Source organism: Aotus nancymaae, unplaced genomic scaffold, assembly GCF_030222135.1.
Source record: "Aotus nancymaae isolate 86718 unplaced genomic scaffold, 86718_ANA_hifiasm-v0.15.2.pri h1tg000030l, whole genome shotgun sequence".
NCBI classification, from domain to species: Eukaryota; Metazoa; Chordata; class Mammalia; order Primates; family Aotidae; genus Aotus; species Aotus nancymaae.
The window spans coordinates 35,705,354-35,732,969 of NW_026988443.1; the positions used below are offsets into that span (position 1 = coordinate 35,705,354).

The 27,616-nt window shown below is 46.8% G+C and overlaps 1 protein-coding gene across 2 annotated transcripts in view; it reads left to right on the forward strand.

Moving 5' to 3' along the window:
- Positions 1-3,246: 3,246 nt before the first annotated feature.
- BCO1 (beta-carotene oxygenase 1) overlaps positions 3,247-27,616 on the forward strand; it is a 51,800-nt gene continuing 27,430 nt past the window's right edge. Inside the window, exons 1-6 of one of the 2 annotated variants that reach the window (XM_064383340.1) lie at positions 3,517-3,574; positions 7,980-8,144; positions 9,964-10,092; positions 21,115-21,244; positions 23,629-23,776; positions 25,752-25,899. In XM_064383340.1, coding sequence (XP_064239410.1) covers positions 10,014-10,092; positions 21,115-21,244; positions 23,629-23,776; positions 25,752-25,899 — 505 coding nt within the window. In that variant the 5' untranslated portion in view covers positions 3,517-3,574; positions 7,980-8,144; positions 9,964-10,013. Of the gene's footprint in view, positions 3,575-7,979; positions 8,145-9,963; positions 10,093-21,114; positions 21,245-23,628; positions 23,777-25,751; positions 25,900-27,616 lie in introns of both variants that reach the window. The other variant, XM_064383339.1, reaches the window with a different exon arrangement.

The following is a 27,616-nucleotide window of genomic DNA, read 5'->3' on the forward strand; positions in this document are numbered from 1 at the left end:
TTCCAAACAACCTGATACCTTGTTTTGTTTGTCTGTTGTTTGTTTTTGTTCTTTTGAGATGAAGTCTTACTCTGTTGTCCAGGCTGGAGTGCAGTGTTACAATCATAGCTCACTGCAGTCTCGAACACACCAGGCTGGAGTGGTGGGATCTTAGCTCACTGCAGCCTCTGCCTCCCCGCTTCAAGCAGTTCTCCTACCTCAGCCTCCCTAGTAGCTGAGATTACTGGCATGTGCCAACTTGCCAAGCTAATTTTGTATTTTTAGTAAAGACAGGGTTTCACAATGTTGACCAGGCTAGTCTTGAACTCCTGACCTCAGGCAATCTGCTCATCTAGGCCTCCCAAAGTGCTGGGATTACAGGTGTGAGCCACTGTGCCCACCCAAAACCTGCTACCTTGATCTTAGACTTCTAGCCCTTAGAACTGTGAGAAAAAACAATCTCTGTTGTTGTAGTCTGTGGCGTTTGTTATGGCAGCCCTAGCAAACTTATACATATATCTATTCTTATGCTTAATTTATTACCACCATTAGGTTTTTGTTTGTTTACTTGTTTTTGAGATAGAGTCTCTGTTGTCCAGGCTGGAGTGCAGTGTTGCAATCATGGCTCACTGTAGCCTCAAATTCCTCAGGCTCAGGTGATCCTCCCACTTCAGCCTCCCAAGTAGCTGGGACCACAGGTGTGTGCTACCACCACCAAGACCTGCTAATTTTTCTTTTTTTTCTTTTTTATTTTTTTGAGGCAAACTCTCGCCATGTTGCCCAGGCTGGTCTGACTTCTGACCTCAAGTGATCCACCAGCCTCAGCCTCCCAAAGTGCTGAGATGACAGGTGTGAGCCGCCGTGCCCAGCCTCCATTTGTTTTTTAAGAAACCTTTACCTCACTATCTAACTGTCCTTTGGGTGCAGCTGGGACCTGGATGAAAGAGCTTGCCCTTGCTGTTATATAAGAATGCAATGACACCACCCCAAGACCCAGGACTGGTCCTCTCAGGACCCATCCACGCACGGGCACATCCACCCATTACTTCATTCAGTAAAAATCCAGCAAACACCCATTGTGCGTTGGAGCTGTGTAGAACTGTCAGGGTAAGTACATTGAAGTCGGGCTGCTTGGCCATGCTTCCTAATTTGACCCCCTTGTCACTGTGAGACCTAGGGCAAGCGAGTTATCCTCCCTGTGCTCCCTGATCTCAAGAACAGTGGTAGGAACACACATCTCATAGGACTGTGTAAGGCCAGGGCCAGCAGGTGCAGGTAAACTGCTCAGTTGCTTTTCTGAGTATGCGAAGATTGACGGGAAGCAAGAGCAGAGTCATGTTTTGACTCATACAGTTTTTTCTTTTTTGAGACAGAGTCTTGCTCTGTTGCCCAGGTTGGAGTGCAGTGGTGGGATCTCTACTCACTGTAACCTCTACCTGCTGGGTTCAAGTGATTCTCCTGCCTCAGCCTCACAAAAAGTTGGGATTACAGGTGCGCACCAACATACTAGGCTAATTTTTGTATTTTTGATAGAGACGGGGATTTCACCATATTGGCCAGGCTGGTCTTGAACTCCTGACCTCAAGTGATCTGCCTGCCTTGGCCTCCCAAAGTGCTGGAATTACAGGCGTGAGCCACTGCACCCAGCATGTTTTCATCATATGATTTTATTATAACCCTTCCAACAAGCCCTGTGACATAGATATTGCCATCCCTGTTTAGTCAAGTGAAATGAAGTTCAGAGAGGTCACTTGATAACAGCCGCAGAGCTGCTGAATCTCAGAGCTGAGGTCCAAACCCAGGTCTTCTGACATGTAAGCCCTGACCTCTTTCTTCCACCATGGTGGTGTCATTTTTTTCCCTGAGCCCTTAGTGTACGGCAGACATTTCCATGTAATCCTCACAAGAACGCAGCTTTCACAAGCTAGGAATAAAGAACTCTGACATGGATACACATGTTTAGACCAGACAGTGGGATAAACTGGCAAGTTACTGGAGGTCTTACTGGAAAGATGGGTCAAAGGGAAATGCCCTCTAAAAGAATGGGAGGAACCGAGGTTAGGTGTTTTTGTGAGACCCTTTCCAATTGCCTTGAGGTGCTAATATCATTATGTCTCACTTTATGGTTGAAGAAAAGGAGGCTCAAAGTGGGTAACATGGTCCAGGCACACAGAAAAATGCTTAGCTGGCTGCGTGTGGCGGCTCACACCTGTCATCTCAGCTCTTTAGGAGGCCGAGGTGGGAGGAGCACTGGAGGTCACAAGTTTGAGACCAGCCTGACCAATATGGTGAAACCCCATCTCTACTACAAATACAAAAATTAGCCCGGCGTGGTGGCGGGCACCTGTAATTCCAGCTACTCGGGAGGCTGAGGCAGGAAAATCGCTTGAACCCGGGAAGCAGACGTTGCAGTGAGCTGAGATAACGCCGTTGCACTCCAGCCTGGGCAGCAGAGCGAGACTCCGTCTCAAAAAAAAAGAAAAAGCAAAGGATGAGCTGTATTTTATTTTATTTTATTTTATTTTTAAGATGGAGTCTCATTCTGTCACCCAGGCTGGAGTGCAGTGGCGTGATCTCAGCTCACTGCAACCTCTGCCTCCCGGGTTCAAGTGATTCTCCTGCCTCAGCCTCCCAAGTAGCTGAGACTATAGGCATGAACCACCAAGGCCAGCTAATTTTTTTTTTATTTTTAGTAGAGATGGGGTTTCACCATGTTGGCCAGGATGGTCTCAATCTGCCGACCTCAGGATTACAGGCCTGAGCCTCTGCTCCTGGCCAGTTTGTTTTACTATTTAGTTCCTGAGAAAAGCCTTTGGTTCCCGTTCATTATTTTTTAATGGGTATGTGAACCATTTTATGTCTCCTTCTTCCACAAAGAAAATAATGGATTAAGGTGCTCTTCCTGTATGATTATTAGAGGGGAGTATTGGAGCCTTTACTCAAAACAAAACATAAAGCCTTTCCCGTCTCTGCTGAAGGGGTTCCCTGCTTCGCAGCAGACATTCACATGATTGCTGATCTCAGCTCAAGGGTCTGTTATTCCCGGCATCTCTGATGGCCCTGACTGCCTGTCTTCTTGTTCTGATCATAAACATCTCCAGCTCTTGAATTATATAACAAGACACTGAATTCTCTCTGCTTATTTAGAACTCAGCCCGAAGCAGACTTTTTTCGGTTAAGCCAAAAGTGAAACTGGAGAGGGAAAGCCAAGGGCACAATAAGAGGATTAAAGATTAGCTAAGACACATGGCTTGGGAATTAACCTTTAACTAAACATCTTATAAATAATGCCAGCGCAGCTTCCCCTGTGAATGTAAAGAGATCCCGGGCTCTTGGAGAGGGAGAAGTCATCGCCAGCCAAAAAGGAAAAAGCAAAGGCAGACACAATCAGCATCAGGAGAGAAAGAGATGTGAAGGAGGGAAGGAGCAGGAGAACAGGAAGGAAACGCGGGAGGAGGGAGCAGCAGCTGCTGTCAACACAGAGAAGCGTCTGTTCGTTGTTAAAATCAGTCTCCCTCTGCACCCTGAGAGATGGAGATAATATATGGCAGGAACAGGAAAGAACAGCTGGAGCCTGTGAGGGCCAAAGTGACAGGTGAGCTTTCTCTATAAACACGGGGCTCTTTCTTCTGTTTATTATATTTTTGAGACTGAGTCTCACTCTGTCGCCCAGGCTGGTGTGCAGTGGCATGATCTCAGCTCACTGCAACCTCCCAGGTTCAAACGATCCTCCTACCTAGGCCTCCCAAGTAACTGAGATTACAGGCACCCACCACCACACCTGGCTAATTTGTGTGTTTTTAGTAGAGACGGGGTTTCAGCATGTTGGCCAGGCTGGTCTCGAACTCCTAGTCTCAAGTGATCTGCCGCCTTGGCCTCGGAAAGTGCTATGATTACGGGGTGAGCCACTGCACACAGCCTTTTCTCTATGTTAAGATGGAAACTTTTTTTTCCTGATTATATAAGTAATATTAATTGTAAATTACTTTTGGAAATCCGGAAAATAGTGTAGAGAGAGAAAATGACTCATAATCCAGATACAATTTCTGTGAAAATCTAGGTGTGCTTTTACACATTATAACTCAGTTTCCAGAGGGAGGAGAGTCAGTCTCACTATTCTCAGGAAAAAAGTGTTGGAATGCCCCAGTGAGCACATGTACAATGGGATTAATCTGCAAACTGCTGCCAGTCTCAGATGCATCATGTGTTTGTGCAAATGCATGCATTCTAAATTAGTTTCAAAATGCTTAGAGGGGTGTGCATGAGCTCCCACGCATCCACATCCACCACACAGGCTTGCAGGGGATTGCAGAATCCGATGCGATTTTAGGAACTCACAGGTGTGAGCGCCTGCAGCGCCTATAGGAGTTGGACCTTCTATCCTTTAGTGGGCCTGTGTCTTGCTTCGTCGTTTCTGTCTCTTGCTTTTCCTTCCTCTTTTGCGTTGCCACTTTCCTAGGACCATTTTGTTCGGACTCTAAAAAGCGGTTCCTGCTTCTGGACTCCCTGGTGCCCAGGGTGGTGCTCGCTCAGTTTTAAGAATGGCTGAGTCAGCTCAGGCCTGCAGGCATTTTCATTTTCTGATAGATGGACTGGAATTTTTCATGAGGAGAGGGCAATTGTGAGTGATTTTTGTAAGGACATCAGATTGAAGCTTTTCAACTGAGCGATTGCCTTGGGAGTTTTTGAAAGAAAAGAAATAGCTTTTATGTATACTTTTCCCTGATTACGAAGGTAAGGCACAATCTATAGCTATCAATCTATATATACGTGTACAGCTGTACGTATATTAAATTATGTATAAGTTAGGAATGCAAATGAGAACATGGAAGGAAAATCAGCTTGATTTCCAATCTTTTAAACACTACTATTATTTGGGTCTATTTCCTTTAACTTTTAAAAACATATGTAGATCAATTGATACATTTACTGTATTTGTAAATATTTTTTCAAAAAGCAAATGTATATGATTAGATTTTTATTTATTATTATTTTTTTCTCAATCTGGCTGTTCATGCATACATTTTTTATTTTTAAAAAGGACGTCACAGGGCCAGGCATGGTGGCTCATGCCTGTAATCCCAACACTTTGGGAGGCCAAGGCGGGTGGATCACTGGAAGCCAGGAGTTTGAGACCAGCCTGGCCAGCATGGCAAAACTCCATCTCTACTAAAAATACACAAATTAGCCAAGCTTGGTGGCATGCACCTGTAGTCCCGGCTACTCAGGAGGCTGAGGTAGAAGAATTGCTTAAACCCAGGAGGCAGAGGTTGCAGTGAGCTGAGGTCTTGCCACTGCATTCTGGCCTGGGCGACAGAGTAAGACCCCGTCTGAAGAAAAAAACACACACACACACACACACACACACACACACACACAAACAGGCACTCCAGCTTGGCCAACAAGGTATGGTGAAATCCTGTTTCTACTGTTTGATGGGTGCAAAAATAATTGCGGTTTTGCCATTATTTTCAAAGTATTTTATTTGAAATTTTATTTTCAATAAAAATACAAAAATTAGCCAGATGTGATGTGCACATCTGTAAACCTAGCTCTTTGGGAGACTGGGCATGAGAATCACTTGAACCCAGGAGGGGGAGGTTGCAATAAGCCAAGATCGCGCTGCTGCATTCCAGCCTTTTGAGACTCTGTCTCAAAAACAAAACGAAAAAAGGGGGCCTCTACCTTCTTGTGCCCTGGAATGTTATGAACATTTTGTACCGTTAACACCTCATATTTAATGACTGCATGGAATCCTTGGAAATGTTAGAAAACACGAATTTTAGAGCATGAGAGGCTGAATAACCCCCAAAGATCAGGTACTGCAGCGGTTCTCAAAGGGGCATCCTGGACCTGCAGCATGATAAGCACCACCTGGGCACTGTGTAGAAATAAATATCCTTGATGCCCACCCAGACCCACAGGCTCAGACACTCTGGGGGTGGAGCTCGCATGCTGTGTGTTCACAAGCCCTCCGTGACTCCAAGGGTGAGAACCATTCCTCTACATCAAGCCTCCCTGTTGACAGGTGGGAAACTGAGGCAGAGGGGCAGTGACTGCCACACAGCCTGCAGAGAACGGGCCTCCTGACCCTCCATCCAGGCCTGGGTTGATCCTGATCAGTTGGTCACACCCATGAGCAGACAGCTAGCTAAATAAAAACTGTGCCTGGGTTGGCACGTCCACGTGGGGAGGACATGCAAAGGTTCTGGCTTCGTAACTGGCTGTGCCAATCCATGTGCTTTCTGAGACCTCTTTGGCAACTTATGTAAGCATCTCCTGCCTCAGTGTTCTTTTCTGTTAGATGAAGTTAGCCTGGTGCCTCCCACATAGGGTTGCTGCAACAATTAAGTGATTTAATCCACCTAGAACACAGCGTCTGGTATATGGATGCATATAAATTTTCTTGTCCTATCTGGGGCTTTAATTACATTCTCAGATGCCTCTCTCCCTGCTCTGTCTCAAGCCTCCTCCCTCTCCTGTGCCCTGGGTGCCTGTGCGTGGCATCACAATCCATGTAGGTGCCCAAGACAAGAGACTTGCTGTCTTTTTTTTTTTTTTTTTTTGAGATGGAGTCTCACTCTGTTGCCCAGGCTGGAGTGCAATGACACAGTCTCGGCTCACTGCAGCCTCCAGCTCCCAGGTTCAAGCAATTCTCTTGCCTCAGCTTCTCAAGTAGCTGGGATTACCAGCACCCGCCACCACACCTGGCTAATGTTTACATTTTTAGGAGAGATGGGGTTTCACCATGTTGGCCATGCTGGTCTTGGACTCCTGGACTCAAGTGATCCACCCTCCTCAGCCTCCCATAATGCTGGGATTATAGGCATGAGCCACCACACCTGGCCTCGGCTGTCATTTTCATTTCTCAGTGCTCCACTCCACGTTCCCCTGTATTTAGTCAAATAGAGGCCCATCAGTTCTGTGTCTTCCATTTATCTTTGTTCATGCATTTCTCTCCAGCCCTCTGGAATCCCCGAGTCCTCTCTCTGGTCTTCCTGCCTCTCTCAGGGACTTTCCCAGTCCACATTCCATACCACGGGCAGAGACAATGTTTGAAGCTCCAAGATCCTATTCCATCTATATCAGGGGTCCCCGACCCTCGGGCCATGGACCAGTACCGGTCAGTGCCTGTTCGGAACCAGGCCACACAGCATTACTGCCTGAGCTCTGCTCCTCTCAGATCGGTGGCATTAGACTCTCAGAGGGGTGCAAACCTTACTGTGAGCATGAACCCTGTTGTGAACTGTGCGTGTGAGGGGTCTAGGTTGTCCCCTCCTTATGACAACCCACCCCCCAGCCCCACCATCCATGGAAAAATTATCTTCCACAAAACCGGTCCCTGGTGCCCAAAAGATTGGGGCCACTGATTTATGTGGAATCCACAACAGGCATATCCATAGGGACGAAAAGTAGATGACTGCCTGCCACGGCCTGGGGGTAAGGAGAGAAGAGGGAGTGATGGCTAAGGCATGAGGGGGCTGTCTTTTTGGAGTGATGGAATGTTCTGGAATTAGGTGATGGTTGCACAACATTGTGAATACAGTAGAAACTCCTGAATTGTACACTTTATAATGATGAGTTTTATCTCAATTTTTTTAAATTGCAGAAAAAATCTGGTCCTGTGTTTCCCTATTATAACCATCAAAGGTGTCCCGTTTTTCTGAGGGTTAGATCAGAACCTTAGTGTGGTCCTGTTGACCTTCATGCTCTGGCCCCTGTTATTTCTGCAGCTTCATTGCTCACAGTTTTCTTGCTTGAAAATGATGGTCCGGTCTTACTAAACAGCTTGCCAATTTCCTGGTCTCGGTCATTTTTTTGTTTATTTTTTTTGAGACAGAGTCTTGCTCTGTCGCCGAGGCTGGAGTGCAGTGGCACGATCTCAGCTCACTGCAAACTCCACCTCCCAGGTTCAAACATTTCTCCTGCTTCAGCCTCCAGAGTGGCTGGGATTACAGGTACCTGTCATCACACCTGGCTAATTTTTGCATTTTTGGTAGAGGCGGGTTTCACCATGTTGGCCAGACTGGTCTCGAACTCCTGACATCAAGTAATCTGCCTGCCTCGCCTCCCGAAGTGCTGGGATTACAGATATGCCTCACCATGCCCAGCCTCCTGTTCTTGATCTTCTGGGTCTGGGTTCCTCCAGAGGCAAGAATTCAAGGGTAAGTGGTTTATTTGGCACGTGATCCCAAGAAACGTCACAAGGAATTCAGGGAAAAAGAAGGAAACCAATAAAGAGGGCATTGTTAAGCCACTGGTTGATGAGGCCATCGGAGCTGACTCCCCTGGGTGTGGTGTAAAACATGCCTCTCATGATCCCAACTGAGGACAAGGCAACGGTGGGATCTGTCCCCCAGCTCCACATCCCTCATTGGATGAGCGTGGCTTCCAGGGGCATTACCTCTCCAAGGTGCTTCCAGCTCTTCCTGCATGTAGGCAAAGCTTGCCCGCTACCCAGCAGTCACAACCAAGCCCTCAGGCAGGGGGTTACAGGCATTTGCACAAGGCAGCCTGCAGGGAGAGAGAAAAGCTGCGGGGACTTGGGTGGGAGCACCAACAGGATTTGCTGCAGCACCCTGTCTCTAGAGCAGGGCTGTCCCCTAGAAAGAGAACCCACGGCACATGTGCACTTTTAAACTTTCTAGTAGAAACACTCAACAAAGTAAAAGGAAACAGGTGAAATTAATTTCAATGGTGCATTTTATTTAACACGATAAATCCAAGATATTATCAGTTCAACATGAAATCGATATTTTAAAAATTGCTAATGACATGGTTCCCTTTTGTTCATACTAAATCTTTGAAATCTGCTGTATATTTCATTCTTATAACACATGTCATTTCAGACCAGCCACATTTCAAGTGCTGATTGCTCCCATGTTGGACAGTACAGCTCTAGAACGTTCTTTGCTTCTGCCTTTGTGAGGCAAACACCTACTCTCCTGCAAGACTTAGCCAGGTTGCCTCCTCCAGGAAGCCGTCCACACCCTCCTGCTCTCAGCCCACCCTGGGGTGGGGTTCTGTTTCACACAGTTCCTTTGCTATGGCTATAGCATTGCCCCTGTCTTTTTTTTTTTTTTTTTTTTTTAAATTTTTTGAGACAAAGTCTTGCTCTGTTGCCCCAGCTGGAGTGGAGTGGTGTGATCCCTGCAGCCTCGAGCTCCCAGGCTCAAGTGATCCTCCTACCTCAATCTCCCAAGCAGATAGTACTACAGGCATATGCAACCACACCAAGCTATGTTTTTATGTTGTTATGTTTTGTTTTGTTTGAGATGGAGTTTCACTCTTGTTGCCCAGGCTGGAGTGGAATGGCGGGATCTCAGCTCACTGCAACCTCCATCTCCCAGGTTCAAGCAGTTCTCCTGCCTCAGCTTGCCGAGTATCTGGGGTTACAGGTGTGCATTACCACGCCTGGCTAAGTTTTTGTATTTTCAGTAGAAATGGAGTTTCACCATGTTAACCAGGCTGGTCTCGAACTTCTGACCTCAGCTGATCCATCCCCCTCAACCTCCCGAAGTGCTGGGATTACAGGCGAGAGCCACTGCACCCGGCCTGGAGCTACGTTTTCTATTTTTTGTAGAGACAGGGTCTCACTTTGTTGCCCAGGCTAGTCTCTCTCTCCTGGCTTCAAGTGATCCTCCTATCTCAGCCTCCCAAAGTGCTGGGATTACAGGTGTGAGCCAATGCCCTCAACCAGCATTACCTTAACCACAGTGGATCTTGGGTGTCTGTTTATTCATCTGTCTCCTTGATGATCAGTGGGCAATTTCAGGTCAGAGACAGTATCTTCATCTTGGTATCCTCGGTGCTAGCCAACTGCCTGTCATATTATACACTTTTTGGAAACAATCGTAGAATAAATGAACAGATGCAAGGAGTGGTATTGAGGCTACAAGCCTCCAGTTCCTTTCCGTGACCATTGCTTCCAGCTTTTTGGTTTGCAGGTGGAAACAGGAAATTAAACGTTCTTTCTTTTAACAGGCAAGATTCCAGCATGGCTGCAGGGAACCCTGCTCCGCAACGGACCTGGAATGCACACGGTGGGGGAGTCCCGATATAACCATTGGTTTGACGGCCTTGCCCTGCTCCACAGCTTCACCATCAGAGACGGTGAGAGTGCCGACGAGTGTGCTGCCTGTGCCGCAGCAAAAGACCCCAAACTCACTGCCTTAATATAGCACAGATGTATTATTTTAGGTACTGGAGCTCAGAAGTCTAAATCGGGTCTCACTGAACTGAAATCGAGGTGTTCGCAGAGCCACGTTCAGTTCTGGAGGCTATAGGGGAAAATTCCATGTTCCTACCTCTTCTGTCTTCTACAAGCTGCATTCTTTGGCTTGTGGCTTCATCTCTGTATTTTTTTTTTTTTTTTTTTTTTTTAAGATAGAGTCTTGCTCCATCATCAGGTTGGAGTGCAGGAGTGTGATCTTGGCTCACAGCAACCCCTGCCTCAGCCTCCTAAGTAGCTGGGATTACAGGCTTAAGCCACCACGACCGGCATCCATCTCTGTCTTTGAAGCAGCAGCAGAGCATCCTGCAATCTCTGTCTCCTTCCATCCTCACATCGTCTCCTCTGACTCTGACCATCCCGCCTCCCTCTTATAAGGACCCTTGTGATTACTTTGAGTCCACTCAGATAATCCCTGGATAATCTCCCATCTCAAAATCCTTAATCACATCTACAAAATCCATTTTGCTATGTCAAGTCACATATTCAACAGGTTCTGGAGATTTGGATGTGGAGATATTTATGGGGGATGCATTATTCAGCCAATCACAAGCACAGACTTTCCTGAAAAGAAGGCCAAGGTTCTTTTTAAAAGAGTTCATCTTGCAAAATAATATGCATCCTCAATCATCTAGGCAAAAGCAGAGTGGAAGAGTAATGGAATCAGACACGCCTAAAGATGAAACATGAAATGGACAGAGCTGGTGGCTGGGCATGGTGGCTCATGCCTGTAATTCCAGCACTTTGGGAGGCCAAGGCAGGCAGATCACTTGAGATCAGGAGTTTGAGACCAACCTGGCCGACATAGCAAAACCCCATCTCTACTAAAAGTACAAAAATTAGCCAGGCATAGTGACACACGCTTGTACTCCCAGCTGTTAGGGAGGCTGAGGGACGAGACTCGCTTGAACCCAGGAGGCGGAGGTTGCAGTAAGCTGAAATTGCAACACTGTACTCCAGCCTGGGAAACAGAGCGAGAGTTTGTCTCAAAGAAAAGAAAGAGTACAGAGCTAGAAAAAACAAAGCTGTATATATTGCTCATTAAGCAAGAGAGAGCCAGACCACTTAATAAGTGGAGGAGTCTCCCTGAGTAGAAAGTGAAATGGCTGAACGTAGGGAACCACAATTAAGGTGAATTCTGCGTTCGGGTGTCTGTCTGGAGAGATGGATGTAAATTCTTTGCTGTTGCCCATTGAACCTGTTTATGCCACAGAGACATGAGCTGTGTTCTTAAAGAGGTCCGGGATGGATTTAGTGGGCTCCAGGTCACACAGTGGACAGATTTGTGTCCAAATGCTCCAGGCTTTGCAAAACTTTTCTTTACCTCCTGTGTTCTAATGCGGCCCTATCCCAAGGTTTGAAATTGTCCACCAAATGAAGTTAAAAATAAAAAAAATTAGCCAGGCGGGGTGGCATACACCTGTAGTCCCAGGTACTTGGGAGGCTGAGACAGGATAATCGCTGGAACCCAGGAGGCAGGGGTTGCAGTGAGCTGAGATTGTGCCTGAGTGACAGAGGGAGACTTTGTCTAAAGAAGATGGCAAAATACAGCAAAATAAAATCCAGGGAGACCGTGAAGACCTGCTGTTTCGTCCTCCAGTCTGTAGGAGGTTGTTTGTGTTCCTAAGAGGCAGACAGTCATCTACGCTTTATGCAAACATCTTTTCAGGGGCGGTTACTGGCTGAAAAAGTGTCCGTGTCCCTGAGATGTTTCTTTCTTCTTTCTTTGTGAGACAGGGTTTTGCTCTATCACCAGGCTAAGTGCAGTGGTGCAGTTACGGCTGACTGTAGCCTCAATCTTGCAGGCTTAAGTGATCCTCCCACCTCAGTTTCCCAAGTAGCTGGGACTACAGGTGCATGCTACCATGCCTGGCTAATTTTTTATTTTTGGTAGAGATGGGATCTTGCTATATTGCCCAGGCTGGTCTTGAACTCCTGGACTCAAGTGATCCTCCCACCTTGGCCTCCTGAAGTGCTGGGATTATAAGCATGAATCACCATGCCCTGCCTTACTGAGATATTTCTGTAGGAGGAGATTTATTCCTGGACAGCAGGAAGAAATATGGAGGAATGGTTAGAAGCGTGAGCTTTGGGGTTGACCAGGTCCTGAGTTCATGCTTTCAACCAGTATTTATTAAGTGCCCTGATGGGCCAGGAGTGAAAATATAACCATGAGCAGAATGGCCAGGATTCCCGTTGCTAAGGCGGTTCAGTCTCCCCATGGCTATGAATCCTGGCTTCATCATGTACCAACCATGCACTTGACCTTGGTCAGAGTCAAGAATCTGTCCCCTCCACTGTGACGTGAGGATCGTGACACATTCCTTGCAGAGTCACGTGACATTTGAGGTTTGCAAAGCACTGTGCACGTAGTAGGTGCTTAAGAAAAACTGCATAGAGTATTGAGATGCAGTAGACAGTGATCGAGGCTTTGGCTCTAGGGTTCATCTCGTCCAAGTTGGGTGACCTTGGGCAGGTCTCCTCATCTCATTGAGCCTCAGTCTCCTTGATTGGAAGTTGGGAATCACATAGTCTTCCTCGTCTAGGTGGCCAGTTTTATTTATATTTTTTATTTTTGAGATGACAATTTGCTCCATCGCCCAGGCTGGAGTACAATGGTGCAATCTTGGCTCACTGCAACCTCCGCCTCCTGGGTTCAAGCAATTCTCCTGCCTCAGCATCCTGAGTATTACAGATGCCTGGGATTACAGATGCCTGCCACCACACCCAGCTAATTTTTGTATTTTTAGTAGAGGGGGGTTTTGCCATGTTGGCCAGGAAGGTCTCAAACTCCTGACCTCAAGTGGTGAGGTGGGCAGTTTTAAATGAGATGAGATGATGTAAGGTGTTTGGTGCATTGACTTACAGCACGCACTTGATAAACAAACGTCGTTGAAACTGGATTGTCCAAGAAAATCCTGGTGGCAGGCAGACTCACCTGTGGGCCAGCAAGTCCACACATACACACTGGTCTTCGGCTACATGCTATATGGAGGCAGAGACCCACTTAGGGCCACCCTGATCTTCCCCTTCAGCCAGCCTGTCTTTCACTGGTTACTCTTGCTGGGAGTCACCACCCACAAGGCATTGGCTGAGGTGTTTGGCCTGAAATGTTGAATTCTGTTCACTTGAAATATTGGCTATGCATGGTAGCTCACGCCTATAATCCCAGCACTTGGGAGGCCAAGGCGGTTGGATCACTTGAGGTCAGGAGTTTGAGACCAGCCTGGCCAAAATGACAAAACCCCGTCTCTGCTAAAAATACAAAAATTAGCCAGGTGTGGTGGTGGGCTTCTGTAATCCCAGCTACTTGGGAGGCTGAGGCAGGAGAATTGAGTCTGGGAGGTGGAGGTTGCAATCAGCTGAGATCACGCCACTACAATCCAGCCTCGGTGACAGAGCGAGACTCCATCTCAAAAAAAAAAAAAAAGAAACTTAAACACCCAGGCTGGGTTATGGACAGGCTGCACATTTCCTATAAACATTCAGCTTCAGAGTGTGGCGTGCCTGGTGACCACAGGAAAATCTGTGTCTGGAATTTCTCAAGACTAACCCTGGACTTTGAGGCTGAGATTAAAGAAGGAGCCACCATGCATTCCCCACCAGCCTGCTTTTGGGAGAGCCAATTAGCCGCATTCCTTCTGAAGAGACATACGGAAACAGACGTGCTCCTGCCTGGAATCTTCTAGAACTAGGTCAATTTGATATTTTGGGGAAAAAGGGAAGAGATATATATATATATATATACACATACTTATAATTATGTATATGTAAAGTAAACTTTCTAATGTTCAGATCCTGGTGGGACGATGACTTTGCCTCTTATCAGAAAATTAACAAATACCATTAATGAGGGGACTTGGAATCACTCATCTCTGTGTCAGCTTTGTGAAAACTTTGTGCTTTGAGGTAATTTTAGATGTACAGAAAGGAGTGTTCTTGTACCCTTCTTCCTCTGTACTCTGCTTTTTTTTGGTTCAAATTTTTGTTATTTTTAAAATGTTTTCATTTTTTAATTAATTAATTAATTTTTTGTTTTTTTGAGATGAAATCTGGCTCTGTCACCCAGGCTGGAGTGCAGCGGCGTGATCTCGGCTCACTGCAGCCTCTGCCTCCCAGGCTCAAGTAATCCTCCTGCCGCAGTCTCCTAAGATACTAGGACTATACATGCACACCACCATGCCTGGCTAATTTTTTGATTTTTTGGTAAAGACCAGGTCTCGCTGTGTTACCCAGGCTTGTCTTGAACTCAGGGGCTCAAGTGATCCTCCCACCTCAGCCTCCCAAAGTGCTGGGATTATGGGCATGAACCACAACCTCTGGTTCCCTCTTTGTTCTTTTTTTTTAGAGCATTAACTTCTACTGGCCTCTGCTGAAGGCCACAAGCTATTTTCTGCCTTTTTGTTTCTTACTCCAAAGTCTTTTCTCTAAGTTAGATGTTCAGTCTTTAGTACCTAATGTGTATCTACACTAGAATCACCTGGAGGCTTTAAAAAAAATTACAGAAGGCTGTTCACTAACCCATGGTTCTTCTGATTATTACTATCAATAACTTGGTCTTGGTGAGGCCTGGGCAGCCAGGCTGAGGCCCATTGTGGAGGGACTGTCAAACCTCAGAGGGCTCGGAGTCACCTGGGAAGAGTGTGAGGAACACCAACGCTGTCTCTGCCCTTTAGGACTATGATGCACTCAAGCCCTGTGCAGGTTTTCAGGATTCAAAGCTTTACTGAATGGCCAAGTGCCGTGGCTCATGCTTGTAATCCCAGCATTTTGGAAGGTCCAGGCAGGTGGATCGCCTGAGGTCAAGTGTTCAAGACCAACCTGGCCAACATGGTGAGACCCTATCTCTACTAAAAATACAAAAATTAGCTGAGCATGGTGGCTCATACCTGTAGTCCCACCTACTCAGGAGGCTGAGACACGAAAACTGCTTGAAACCTGGGAGGCAGAGGCTGCAGTGAGCTGAGATTGTGCCACTGCACTCCAGCCTGGGTGACAGAGCAAGACTCCATCTCAAAAAAAAAAAGGCTTTTTTGAGCATTCCTGAGACAGGAGTTACTGGCTTTGTGTTATCTGCAAATCAGGCACCCCACCTTCCCTGTGAGTTCTCTTCTGAACCAGGTAGAGTGGAACTGAACATTTCTGGTGTATCTTCCCACTGTTAGACAATGGGGTGCCACAGAGAGTCCTAGAGGAGAGGAGGGACGCAGCCAGGCTGTGCCACACCAGCACTGGCAAGCTGGCAGCACTGAGAGGATTGGGCTGGAGAGATAGGGAGACAGGAGCTGCTGGGAAGGGGAACGGGGATGAACTGTGCAATGGTTAGGACTTGAGATTCTGCAGTTAGAGAGCAATGTGTTTATATCTGACCTTTACCAACTCTTAGCTGTGTGCTTTGGGTAAGTGACTTGGCCTCTCTGGGACTTAGTTCCTCATCTCTAAAATTGAGGTAGTCCCATGGTATCCTCCTCAGGAGTGATGGGGAGGGCTGAGTTGTGGATGGGTACGAAACACTTGGGGCAGGGCCAGCAAACTTTCTTTTCTTTGAGACAAAGTTTCACTCTTATTGTCCAGGCTGGAGTGCAATGGTGTCATCTCAGCTCACCACAACCTCCGCCTCCCAGGTTCAAGTGATTCCCCTGCCTCAGCCTCCCGAGTAGCTGGGATTACAGGCATACATCACCATGCCCAGCTAATTTTGTATTTTTAGTAGAGATGGGTTTTCTCCATGTTGGTCAGGCTGGTCTCGAACGCTGACCTCTGCCTCGGCCTCCCAAAGTGCTGGGATTACAGGCCTGAGCCACCCCGCCAGCCAGCAAACACTCTTTGTAGTAAATATTGAAGAGTTTGACTGGGACAGTAAACCTGTCTGCCAAAACGACAGCCTTGCTGTACCATCTCAGCTCCGTTAAGAGTCTCCAGGTACCCCTCTGGGCCAAGCCCCATGTGAGATGATGAAGATAAAACAAATCAGGCAGGCTCCCTGCACTCTGGGGCTTCCCACCCTATACTGGAAACTGGCAAAGTGACACCTGCCAAGCAGAATGGGGCATGAACCCTCAGACACCTGCTTAGCTCTAAGAGCAAGACAGAGAAAAAGCATATCATTGGATGTAATTCCTGGGTTTTCTGTTTTCCTAGCCAATTCCAGATTATGAATAAAACTGACCTGGCCAGGTGCAGTGGCCCATGCCTGTAATCCCGGCACTTTGGGAGGCCCAGGCAGGTGAATCACCTGGGGTCAGGAGTTCAAGACCAGCCTGGCCAACATGGTAGAAACTCTGTCTCTACTAAAATTACAAAAAAAAAAAAAAAAAAAAAAACCTGGCCTGACGTGGTGGCACGTTCCTGTAATCCTAGCTACTCAGGAGACGGAGGCACAAGAATCTCTTGAACCTGGGAGGTGGAGGTTGCAATGAGCTGGAATTGTACCACTGCCCTACAACCTGGGTGACAGAGTGAGACTCTGTCTCAAAAAAAGAAAAAAGAAAGACTGTGGAGAAGGTGGCAGCCTGGTGAAGCAATAACTCATGGAAAGAAAGCCATTGATGCTTTTTTTTTTTTTTGAGACAGAGTCTCACTGTGCCACCCAGGCCACAGTGCAGGGCGTGATCTCAGCTCACCGCAGTTGCTGCCTCCCGCGTTCAAGCAATTCTGTCTTAGCCTCCTGAGTAGCTGGGATTATAGGCGCGCACCGCCACACCCGGCTAATTTTTATATTTTTAATAGAGATGGAGTTTCACCATGGTGGCCAGGCTGGTCTCAAACTCCTGACCTCAAGTGATCCGTCCGCCTCAGCATCCCAAAGTGCTGGGATTACAGGCGTGAGCCACTGCACCCGGCCACTACTGGTGTCTTTACCTTCCATGGTCCTCATCCAGAACAGTATTTATTTCAAAGAATCATTGGGAACTTCTGATTAGAAAAGGAGGGAGGTTATTAAGGTTTAGTGCTGTCAGCAAAATATGGAACCACCCATTCCGTAGCTGGATCACAGTCAAATCTGCAAGGTGTTGCAGACTCAGAGCTCGCACCCTCATACGTGTCGTCTCTATTCATGTGTAGATGTTAGAGCAAGTCACTGGCACAGAGCATGCACAGAAGAACTAATTGCTGACTAGCTCAAAAGAAATTAATAGTTATACGGCCAGGTGCGGTGGCTCACACCTGTAGTCCCAGGACTTTGGGATTTTTTTTTTTTTTTTTTTTTTGGTATTTTTATTAGAAATGGAGTTTTGCCATATTGGCCAGGCTGGTCTTGAACTCCTGACCTTAGGTGGCTCGCTCGTCTCAGCCTCCTAAAGTGCTGGGATTACAGGCATGAGCCACTGCACCCAGCCCTGTTTCTTTTTTTGAGGCAGTGTCTTTCTCCGTTGCCCAGGTTGGAGTGTGGTGGTGTGATCTTGGCTCACTGCAGCCTTGGCCTCCCAGGCTCAAGTGATCCTCCCATCTCAGCCTCCCAAGTAGCTGGGACTACCATACTCAGCTAATTTTTGTATTATCTGTAGAGATGGGGTCTCACCATGCTGTTTAGGCTCAAGCGATCCACCTGCCTGGGCCTCCCAAACTGCTGCGATTACAGGCATGAGCCACTGCACCTAGCCCCAGGTCCCATTTCTTGGTCAGGATGTAGTGTATGTGGATATCAGCAGGCCGTAGGTCATCAAGCTGCACGTTTCTGTCGGTGTGATTTTTAACTGCAAGGTGCAGACAGAATAGTCAAACTGATTGTTCTTGCTGTGTTAGGATATTGGTGAAGAGAGCCAGCTTTAGATGCCCATTGCTGGCCTTCGGAGCCAGATTACCACCCACTAGCTGAGTGGCTGAAGGCAAGCTGCTTAACCTCTCCGTGCCTCAATTTTATTAGCGGAGAAATGAGTCTGCAGGGCTCTGAGTACTCAATCCCTTTGTACTTCATGTGGTAAGAAAGTTGGAACCCTTAAGCATTGTTTAGATCTGCTTTATTTTGCCATTAATTAGCAAATGACATTATGTGGATTTTTTTTTTTTTTTTTTTTTTTTGAGACTAAGTCTTGCTCTGTCACCCAGGCTGGAGTGCAGTGGCACGATCTCAGCTCACTGCAATCTCCACCTCCCAGATTCAAACAACCCTGCCTCAGGCCTGCCTCGGTTCACCTCCTGTGTCACCCTCCCAAGTAGCTGGGACCACAGGTGCATGCCACACCAGGTAATTTTTTTTGTATTTTTGGTAGAGATGGGGTTTTGCCATGTTGGCCAGGCTGGTCTTGAACTCCTGACCTCAAGTGGTCAACCCAACTCTGCCTCCCAAAATGCTAGGATTACAGGCATGAGGCACTGCACGTGGCCTGGTTTTTTTCTAGCAAACACATTTCTAGTTGGAGTATTCTACTTGCTTCCAATGTTGTGAGTAAGAAACCAGATCACACACATGAAGTGTCCAACGCGGTGTTTAGCACCCCAGCGCTCAATCAGTGCTGGCTCTTAGTACTAGTTTCTGTTTACTAAAACATCAAAGGCACCGGGCGAGAATTTCTTGGAAACCTGTTGTCTCCTCTAAGCCCATCCTGTGGCAGTCGATATATGATGGGCACTTCTGAGACGGACTTTTCCTTACTGGAATGCAACGTCAGTGTGCCCCAGGCTCGGCTTTTCTGTGCGCTGTCATTACACCAACACTGGGAGCACATATTATACCACGAAGAAGAAATGCCTTCTGTAAAAGGAAAAAATCATAATGTCATTTGCTAATTAGCAGCAAAATAAAATGAAATAAAACACTGCCTCCTTCTGGGCCCCACCCTGAGGTTTCAAATTGCCCGCCAAATAAGTTCTCAGGGCTGGCGAGGTATTTCATGCCTGCAATCCCAGCACTTTGGGAGGCCGAGGCGGCCGGTTCACCTGAGGTCAGGAGTTTGAGACCAGCTAGGCCAACATGGCAAACCCCATCTCTACTAAAAATACAAAAATTAGCCAGACATGGTAGTGCACGCCTGTAGTCCCAGCTACTCAGGAGACTGAGGAAGGAGAATTGCTCAAACCTGGGAGGTGGAGGTTGCAGTGAGCCGAGATTGCATCATTGTACTCCAGCCTGGGTGACAGAATGAGACTTCCACGCCAAAAAAAAAAAAAAAAAAAAAGAGAGAGACTTTGCAGATGTGATTAGATGAAGACTCTTGAGATAGGGGTTGGGGAGGTGATCTGGGATTAGTGGGTTGGGCCCAATGTAATCACAAGGGAGAAACAGGAGGGTCAACCTCAAAGGTATTGTGGCACTGGGGCAGGAGTCAGGGGTCACAGCTATGCAGCCATGAGCCAGGGAAGGCAGCAGCTTCTCAAAGCTAGAAAAAGCAAGGAACAGATCTTCCCTGGAGCCCCCTGAAGGAACCAGCACTGTGGACACCTCGATTTTAGCTCTGTAATTCCCATTTCAGAATTTCTTCCAAACTCCGAGATAACAAATTTGTGTTATATAAAGCCACCAAGTGAGTGGTAAGTCGTTATGGTAGCAATAGGAAATTAACACAGGTCTAGAACCATCTGGTATATTTTCAGGTTGGTTTTGATGGACTGGTCATGAGATTGATGCCATGACTTAGACTCTGCAGAATCTGGATAAATTGGACGTTGAACACAGGTCCGATCCTCTACTGGTATGCACATTTGGGCATTAGGTCACCTCCTGGTTATATTAGATATCAAACGTTACTGCAGGGAGACCGAAGTGATCAATGAGGCTTCTGGAGGCAGGGCTCCCAGGACTGAACCAGGCCCTGGGGAAACCAACCCCATATATGCAGACGTCTAGAGTAGTCCTCCAGCTCTGCCCCTTCCCTGGAGGGACACAAACAGGGTGGAGGGGATGACTGATTCCCAGTCAGCACTCTGAGCTGGGTGACCCTGGGCAAGGCAATAGAATGTTTCTGAGCCTGAGTTCCCTCCTCTGGAAAATGGAGCTAAGAACAGGCATATGGTATTAGCACGTTTTGCAATGCTATAAAGGAATACCTGAGACTGGGTAATTTATGAAGAAAAGAGGTTTATTTGGTTCATGGTTCTGCAGGCTGTACAGGAAGCAAGGCACCAGCATCTGCATCTGTTTGGCTTCTGGCGAGGGCTTCAAGAAGCTTTGGCTTATGGCAGAAGGCAAAGGGGGAGTAGGCACATCACGTGGTGAAAGAGAGAGAGAGAGAGGAGGGAGGGGCGGAGCTCTTTTAAACATCCAGATCTTGCATGAACTAATAGAGTGAGAACTCACTCATCACAAGAACAACACTAAGCCATCCCCATGACCCAAACAGCTCCCCCGAGGCCCACCTGCAACAGCAGAGGTTTCAACATGAGATTTGGAAGGAACAAACATCCAAACCACAACACATACTCATCTGGCCGTGTCATTGAGTCTGGAGTGAGGAAATGTGTGTCTGAAATTATATTCCAGGCCAGGTACAGTGGCTCATGCTTGTGATCTTAGCACTTTGGGAGGCCGAGGTGAGTGGATCACCTGAGGTCAGGAGTTTGAGACTAGCCTGACCAACATAGTGAAGCCTGGTCTCTACTAAAAATACAAAAATTTGCTGGGCATGGTGGTGCACACCTGTAATCTCAGCTGCTTAGGAGGCTGAGGCAGGAAAATCACTTGAACCTGGGAGGCAGAGGTTGCAATGAGCCAAGATCACACCATTGTACTCCAGTCTGGGCAACAAGAGTGAAACTCAAATAATAACAACAATAATAATAATGAATAAGTAGATAAAATAAAATTATATTTCAAATGCTAATTGTATCAGCCCTGTGTACTAAAGGAGCTTGTCCTACTGAAGTAACCACCTCCTTCCCTTAATAAAACCCCTGCAAGAACTGACATTGCTTTTAAAGTCCTGTAAAGTTGTCAGCCTGAGATTATTCTGGTTCTTTTCTTGCAGGTGAAGTTTATTACAGGAGCAAATACCTGAGAAGCGATACTTACAACGCGAATATTGAGGCAAACAGGATTGTGGTATCAGAGTTTGGAACAATGGCCTACCCGGACCCCTGCAAAAACATATTTTCCAAGTAAATACCTCTTTTAAATCTGATGGAATTTCATGCTTCTTGCCATCTTTGATGGCTGAGAAAACCAGCATTTTCTCCTCTAACAATTCTCTTTAGGGTGATGAAAACTCCGCATGACTCCCTTTCACCAGAGGTGCTATGTGGTTCTTGATCACTGATTGCCAGAGAGGCTAAGAGCATTTCACAAGTTATTAGAAGCCCTCCCACATGGCTGGTGAAAAAGTAGTTTGGAATGATCTGTCAATATTGCAAATGCACATTCCCTTCCGCCTAGAGATTACTTGCTTGCATACAAAATGACACATGCACCAGGTATTTGTCATTTGTGGCCACATTATTTGTTATAACAAGTAGCTGAAAATCACCCAAATGTTCATTGAAAGGGGAGTGGTTAGATCCATAACAGTAAAACTGTACAAGAAAGTGCCATGTAGAAGTAAAAAGGAATGAGGACGTCTCTATGCGCTCTACAGAAACATTTTCAAGATAGAAAAAGGAAGGTGGGGCCAGGCGCGGTGGCTCAAGCCTGTAATCCCAGCACTTTGGGAGGCCGAGGCGGGTGGATCACGAGGTCAAGAGATCGAGACCATCCTGGTCAACATGGTGAAACCCTGTCTCTACTAAAAATACAAAAATTAGCTGGGCATGGTGGCACGTGCCTGTAATCCCAGCTACTCAGGAAGCTGAGGCAGGAGAATTGCCTGAACCCAGGAGGCGGAGGTTGTGGTGAGCCGAGATCGCGCCATTGCACTCCAGCCTGGGTAACAAGAGCAAAACTCCATCTCAAAAAAAAAAAAAAAAAGAAAAGAAAAAGGAAGGTGTAGAAAGAACATGTTATAAGCCGTACTTTGTGTGAAAAAAGCAGGAAGAAATCTGGATTAAATTTTGCTTGTATATGCATAAAGAAACTATGAAAGGATGCCTAGGGGACATGGGGCAGATGAATGATGAGGAGGGGGAAATTTTTTGCTGAAATTTTGCATTTTGTTTCATTTACGTATTTATTTTTTTGAGGTGGAGTTTGATTCTTATTGCCCAAGTTGGAGTGCAATGGTGCAATCTCAGTTCACTGCAACCTCGACCTTCTGGGTTCAAGCAATTCTCCTGCCTCAGCCTACTGAGTAGCTGGGATTACAGGTGCCTACCACCACACTAGGCTAATTTTTGTATTTTCAGTAGAGACGAGGTTTCACCATGTTGGTCAGGCTGGTCTTGAACTCATGACCTCAGGTGATCCACCCACCTCCGCCTCCCAAAGTGCTGGGATTACAGGCATGAACCTCTGCTCCTGGCCACTGTATATATTTTAAATTAATGGGTTAGGATGCATATGAATGTGTTACATATCTGACAGATTCCTGGCCAGGGAATCAGGCCTGCCATCGGTATCTTCCTTCTGAAACTCTTTAGACATAAAAGCATTATGAAAGAGTTGAAGGGTAGACTGGCCCAGAGATGGAAGCCTGCTTCTGCTGTTTTCAGTCCTGAAGTCATCTCTCCCATTCCAGTATCCAACTCTAGGGCTGGCTCAGAGCAAGCCCCGAACTCACATTTTCAAATAGGAGGTGCAGAGCAGGAGCCAGTGAGAAAGGAGGAGGAAGGAGCAAATGAATTTAAAACCACAGTACTAACCTGGTTGGGGAGATACCATGATCACCAGCTTAAAACCACGACCTGGAGATCCTGGAACCAAGCCTCCTTGTTGTTCCAGTATTCGTCAGCAGGAGGAGCACTCCCCAATACACTGATCCCGGATTTGCCAATTTCACCACCGTTAAACCCCTCTGGTTTTTCTTTCTTTCTGCTTTGAATGTACCTTCTGATCAAATGAGCCATGTGTTCTTAACTCATAATTAGTTTGTTTTCCTTTTTAAATAAAAAGCTAATTTCCTGGATAAATATGAGATAACCAGTGTGGACTCACATTCCTGGCAAAGCAGATATCAGATTCGTTGTTAGGCTTTGGGAGCCATTGTGGGTTCCTATATGATTTCAGTAGAGCTTCTTTTCTTTGTTTGTTTCTTTCTTTCCCTGCAGATAGCAGTCACAGCACCGTAGAGCTTCTTGACATACTTTGGAACAGTATGTCTTGCTGGCTCTGATGTTGGAGACCTTTGGGTTTTGGGGAGCCCAGGAAGGATCAGCTGGTGACCATGGCATTCCAGCTGACTTATTTCTTAGCTGACCCAAGGTGGGGTGTCTTTGGGGAACTTGATATCTGAGTTATTCAGATTCCTCAGGTGACCCTTTGGGAACCAGTTGCTTTTTCTTTCTTAGTTGAAGTAAAGGATTTTTAAGTGGTAGGAAAATAAAGCCATCTAGGACAGACTTCTCTGGCTGGGTGGACACAGCCACTGACTCTGTCGATTTGCTTTTCTCCCCAGAGCTTTCTCCTACTTGACTCACACCGTCCCCGATTTCACGGACAACTGCCTGATCAACATCATGAAGTGTGGAGAAGACTTCTATGCAACCTCAGAGACCAATTACATCAGGAAAATCAACCCACAGACTCTGGAAACCCTGGAGAAGGTATCGACACATATGTAACCAGCATTACTTCCTGACTCAAGAAAGGGAGAGTTGGGAACGCCCAGGGCGAGGCTGCTCAGCCTGTAAGGAGGTCACCAGAGGGCCCCCTCCTCTAATACCATTGGATCCCAAGCCCTAGCACGACACTTGGCACTCGGTGCTAGGCAGGGACTATGTTGTCTTTATCTTCATGTCTATATCCATTTCCTGGGGCTGCTGTAACCAAGTCCTACAAAAAAGGTTTCTTAAAACAATAGAAATTGGCCGAGTGCAGTGGCTCACATCTGTAATCCCAGCACTTTGGGAGGCTGAGGCAGGCAAATCACCTGAGGTCAGGAGTTCAAGACCAGCCTGGCCAGCTGGTGAAACCCCATCGCTACTAAAAATACAAAAAATTAGCTAGATGTGATAGCACACGCCTGTAATCCCAGCCACTCGGGAGGCTGAGGCAGGAGAATCGCTTGAACTCAAGAGCTGAAGGTTGCAGTGAGCTGAGATCGCACCATTGCACTCCAGCCTGGGCAACAAGAGCAAAACTCCATCTCAGAAAAAAATAAAAATAAAAAAATAACCAATAACAACAGAAATTGGCCAGCACAGTGGCCTACACCTGCAATCCCGTCACTTTGGGAGGCCAAGGCAGGCTGATCCCAAGGTCAGGAGTTCGAGACCAGCCTGGCCAACACAGTGAAACCCCGTCTCTACTAAAGATACAAAAAATTAGCTGGGCTTCGTGCCTGCTTATAATCCCAGCTACTCTGGAGGCTGAGGCAGGAGAATTGCTTAAACCCAGGAGGCGGAGATCACACCATTGCACTCAAGCCTGGGTGGCAGAGCAAGACTCTGTCTCAAAAAAAAAAAAAGACTCTAATTCCAAGTAAGGTCACATTTGCAGGTACCCGGGGGCAAGAACTTCAACCTATCTTTTTGCAAGACACAATTCAACCCATAAGTGTGTTCATAATTCTTTGCATCGAGGGAGTTCAGAGAGAATTTAAATGAATGACTCTGTTGTAACACCTGGGATTCCCAGCAATTCTACCTTCTATTGACCTGAAGAGGGAGGCATTAGGCGGAAAGCTAGGACACAAAAACAAGTGCCCAGGCACATACCTTTCCTGGGAAGAATCAAGTTGACATTTTGGTGAAAATCAATAGACCCATTTTCAGTTTTCTCCAACTGACTGTTCAAAACTCCGATGTCTTTGCAATACGTTTTAACGATCTGTTAAAGAGATGCGGCTTTTCTTAGCTGTGAAATTATGTCCAGCTCTTTTTCAGCTAGACGGCATCAGTCCAACCGATGACGCTTTCCACAAGGCCACAGAGAGGAAATGCTGGGAGAGAATGGAGTTACCTGACTCTGGGCTGGAGGTTGTGCTATTCTGGAGGAGGAAGGGCACACGGTTGGTCTCCAGCTACTCCATTGTTCTGTAGCTGCAGACTCTGGAATGAGGGTCATTATTCAGCTCGTTCATCGAGCTTCACTTTGACCCAATGTTTTTGTAACCTCTCCATTCCCAGAATAATCCTATAAGAGAGGCCTGGAGATTTATGCTTCTGTGCAATGCAAAAGGGCAGAATTTAAGCCAGAATGACAGAGCTGTGGCCAAGATTAGCTCCAAGGCTACCTCTCTGCCCAGGTTATTGCTCAGAGCTTTCTGCAGCGAGGAATCTTGTTTCCATGTTGAGGACGCCAGCAGGGTCAGGCAGCAGGACTGGATGATAGCCACAGAGGCACACCAGCTCCCTAACTCCCCTGCAATCTGTTTGGTGTTGGGGCCCGCCACATCCCCATGTGAGGTTATATCAGGTCACAAGAGTGAAAGTCTTCTTTAAAAGCAAATTCTGTATCATTTTCAGAACGAGAGATGTGCAAAAATATCCCTCATCTCTATAAACCTAGAATCAGTCAGGGTTTCAGAGGATTTCAGCCTTTCTCCTTTTACAAACCAGGTGGTGTCCTATCTTGCAGGTTGATTATCGTAAATACGTGGCGGTAAATCTGGCAACGTCACATCCCCATTATGATGAGGCTGGAAATGTTCTCAACATGGGCACATCCATCGTGGAAAAGGGGAAGACAAAATACGTGATTTTTAAGATCCCCGCCACAGTACCAGGTAGGCCACTCTGCGGAGCAGAATTAAACGCAAGCGGCCGAGGGAGGCTCCTTCTCAAGAGTCGTGTGTTTTTTGCTGATGACACAAGACTCAGTGTGGTACTTTCCTCTCTAGATTATTCAGATGACAGTGAACTCCGTACTTTTCTGTAGGAGAAAAGAGGAGTTGCTGGGATTCCTCTTGGAAGAAGGAAATCCCTTTTCTATTCTAATCTCCTTTTATTTAAGCTCCATTTTATTATTTTATTAATTTATCCACCATCTCCCATCCATCCATTCATGCATCATCTACTTACCATCCAAATATTAATTCACCCACCATCCATCCATTCATGCCTCTACCCACCATCCATCTACTATTTACTCATCTAGTCACTATCCATCCACGCATCCACCCACTATTCATCCATATATCCATCACCCATCTACCGTCTGTCTATCCATCCACCCATCCACCACTTATCTAGCCAGCCACCCACCATTTATCCACTTGCCATCATCTATCCACCCATCCACCACCCACCCACCATCCATCCACCATCAGTCTACCCACCCATCCACCCATCCATCATGAATCAATTCATCAATCTACCCATTCTCCCACCCAACCATCCATCCACTTACCCATCACCCATCCATCCACTGAGCTACCCACCCACCCATCCATCCATCATCCGCCCATCCATCCATCATCCATCATCCACCCACCATCCATCTACCCACCCATTCACCCATCCACCATGAATCCATTCATCCATCTACCCATTCTCCCATCCATCAATCCATCCATCCACTTACCCACCACCCACCCATCCACTGAGCCACCCACCTGTCCATCCACCCATCATCCATCTATTTATCCACCCACCATCCATCCATCTACCTATCCACTAACTATCCATTCCCCCACCCAACATCTATCCATCTACTACCCATCTATTAACCCACCATCCTTCCATCCACCATCTATCCACCCACCCACAATCCATCCATGGATCTACTATCCACACATCCATGCACCTACCCACCCATCTATCAATTCATTCATCCATCCATTTTTTCAGCATCCTGACAAACTATGGCATGGTTGTGCCACCTACTTTCATTGCCAGCCCCTGCAGCCAGGATTCCAGGATTGTTCAGGGAACTCAGCCCTGTTGGGACCCATTCCAGATCCCCACCCTGTTCTCCACGCCTTCTGGACCTTCTCCATATGGAGCTGGGATCTTGGAGCCAAGCCCAGGCTGAATGCGATTGCACGATCCTAAGAGGGAGGAAGCAGGGGTTCTTAGTCCATGTTTGTGCAGGACCCTCCTGGGAACCACACCCAGCAGACTTAGACCTGTGAAGACAGCTGCACAAGACTCAGGATACAGTGCAGAACTACAACGATGCTTCATCTGATTTTTAGGTTTAGAAAAGACAAGTTTTTGTCTGTGATCCTTGCTGCCTCCATATCCCCCACAGTCTTGTAGAACCCTTTGAGCAAATTACCAGGCTCTGCCTGGAGTGGTGAGACTCCAAGGTCAGATGGTACACTGAGTATACTTGTTAAATAGAACTCTCACTCATTAAACCAGTAAAGGGATATAGGGGTCAAGCTCAGAATCCTAGAACGTCAGACCTGGGACTTGTCTAGGAATTTGAGTTTGCCACCTTGTATTACAGAGGAGGACTGTGAGCCTCAGGGGATCAGGTGACACACCCCAGTCACACAG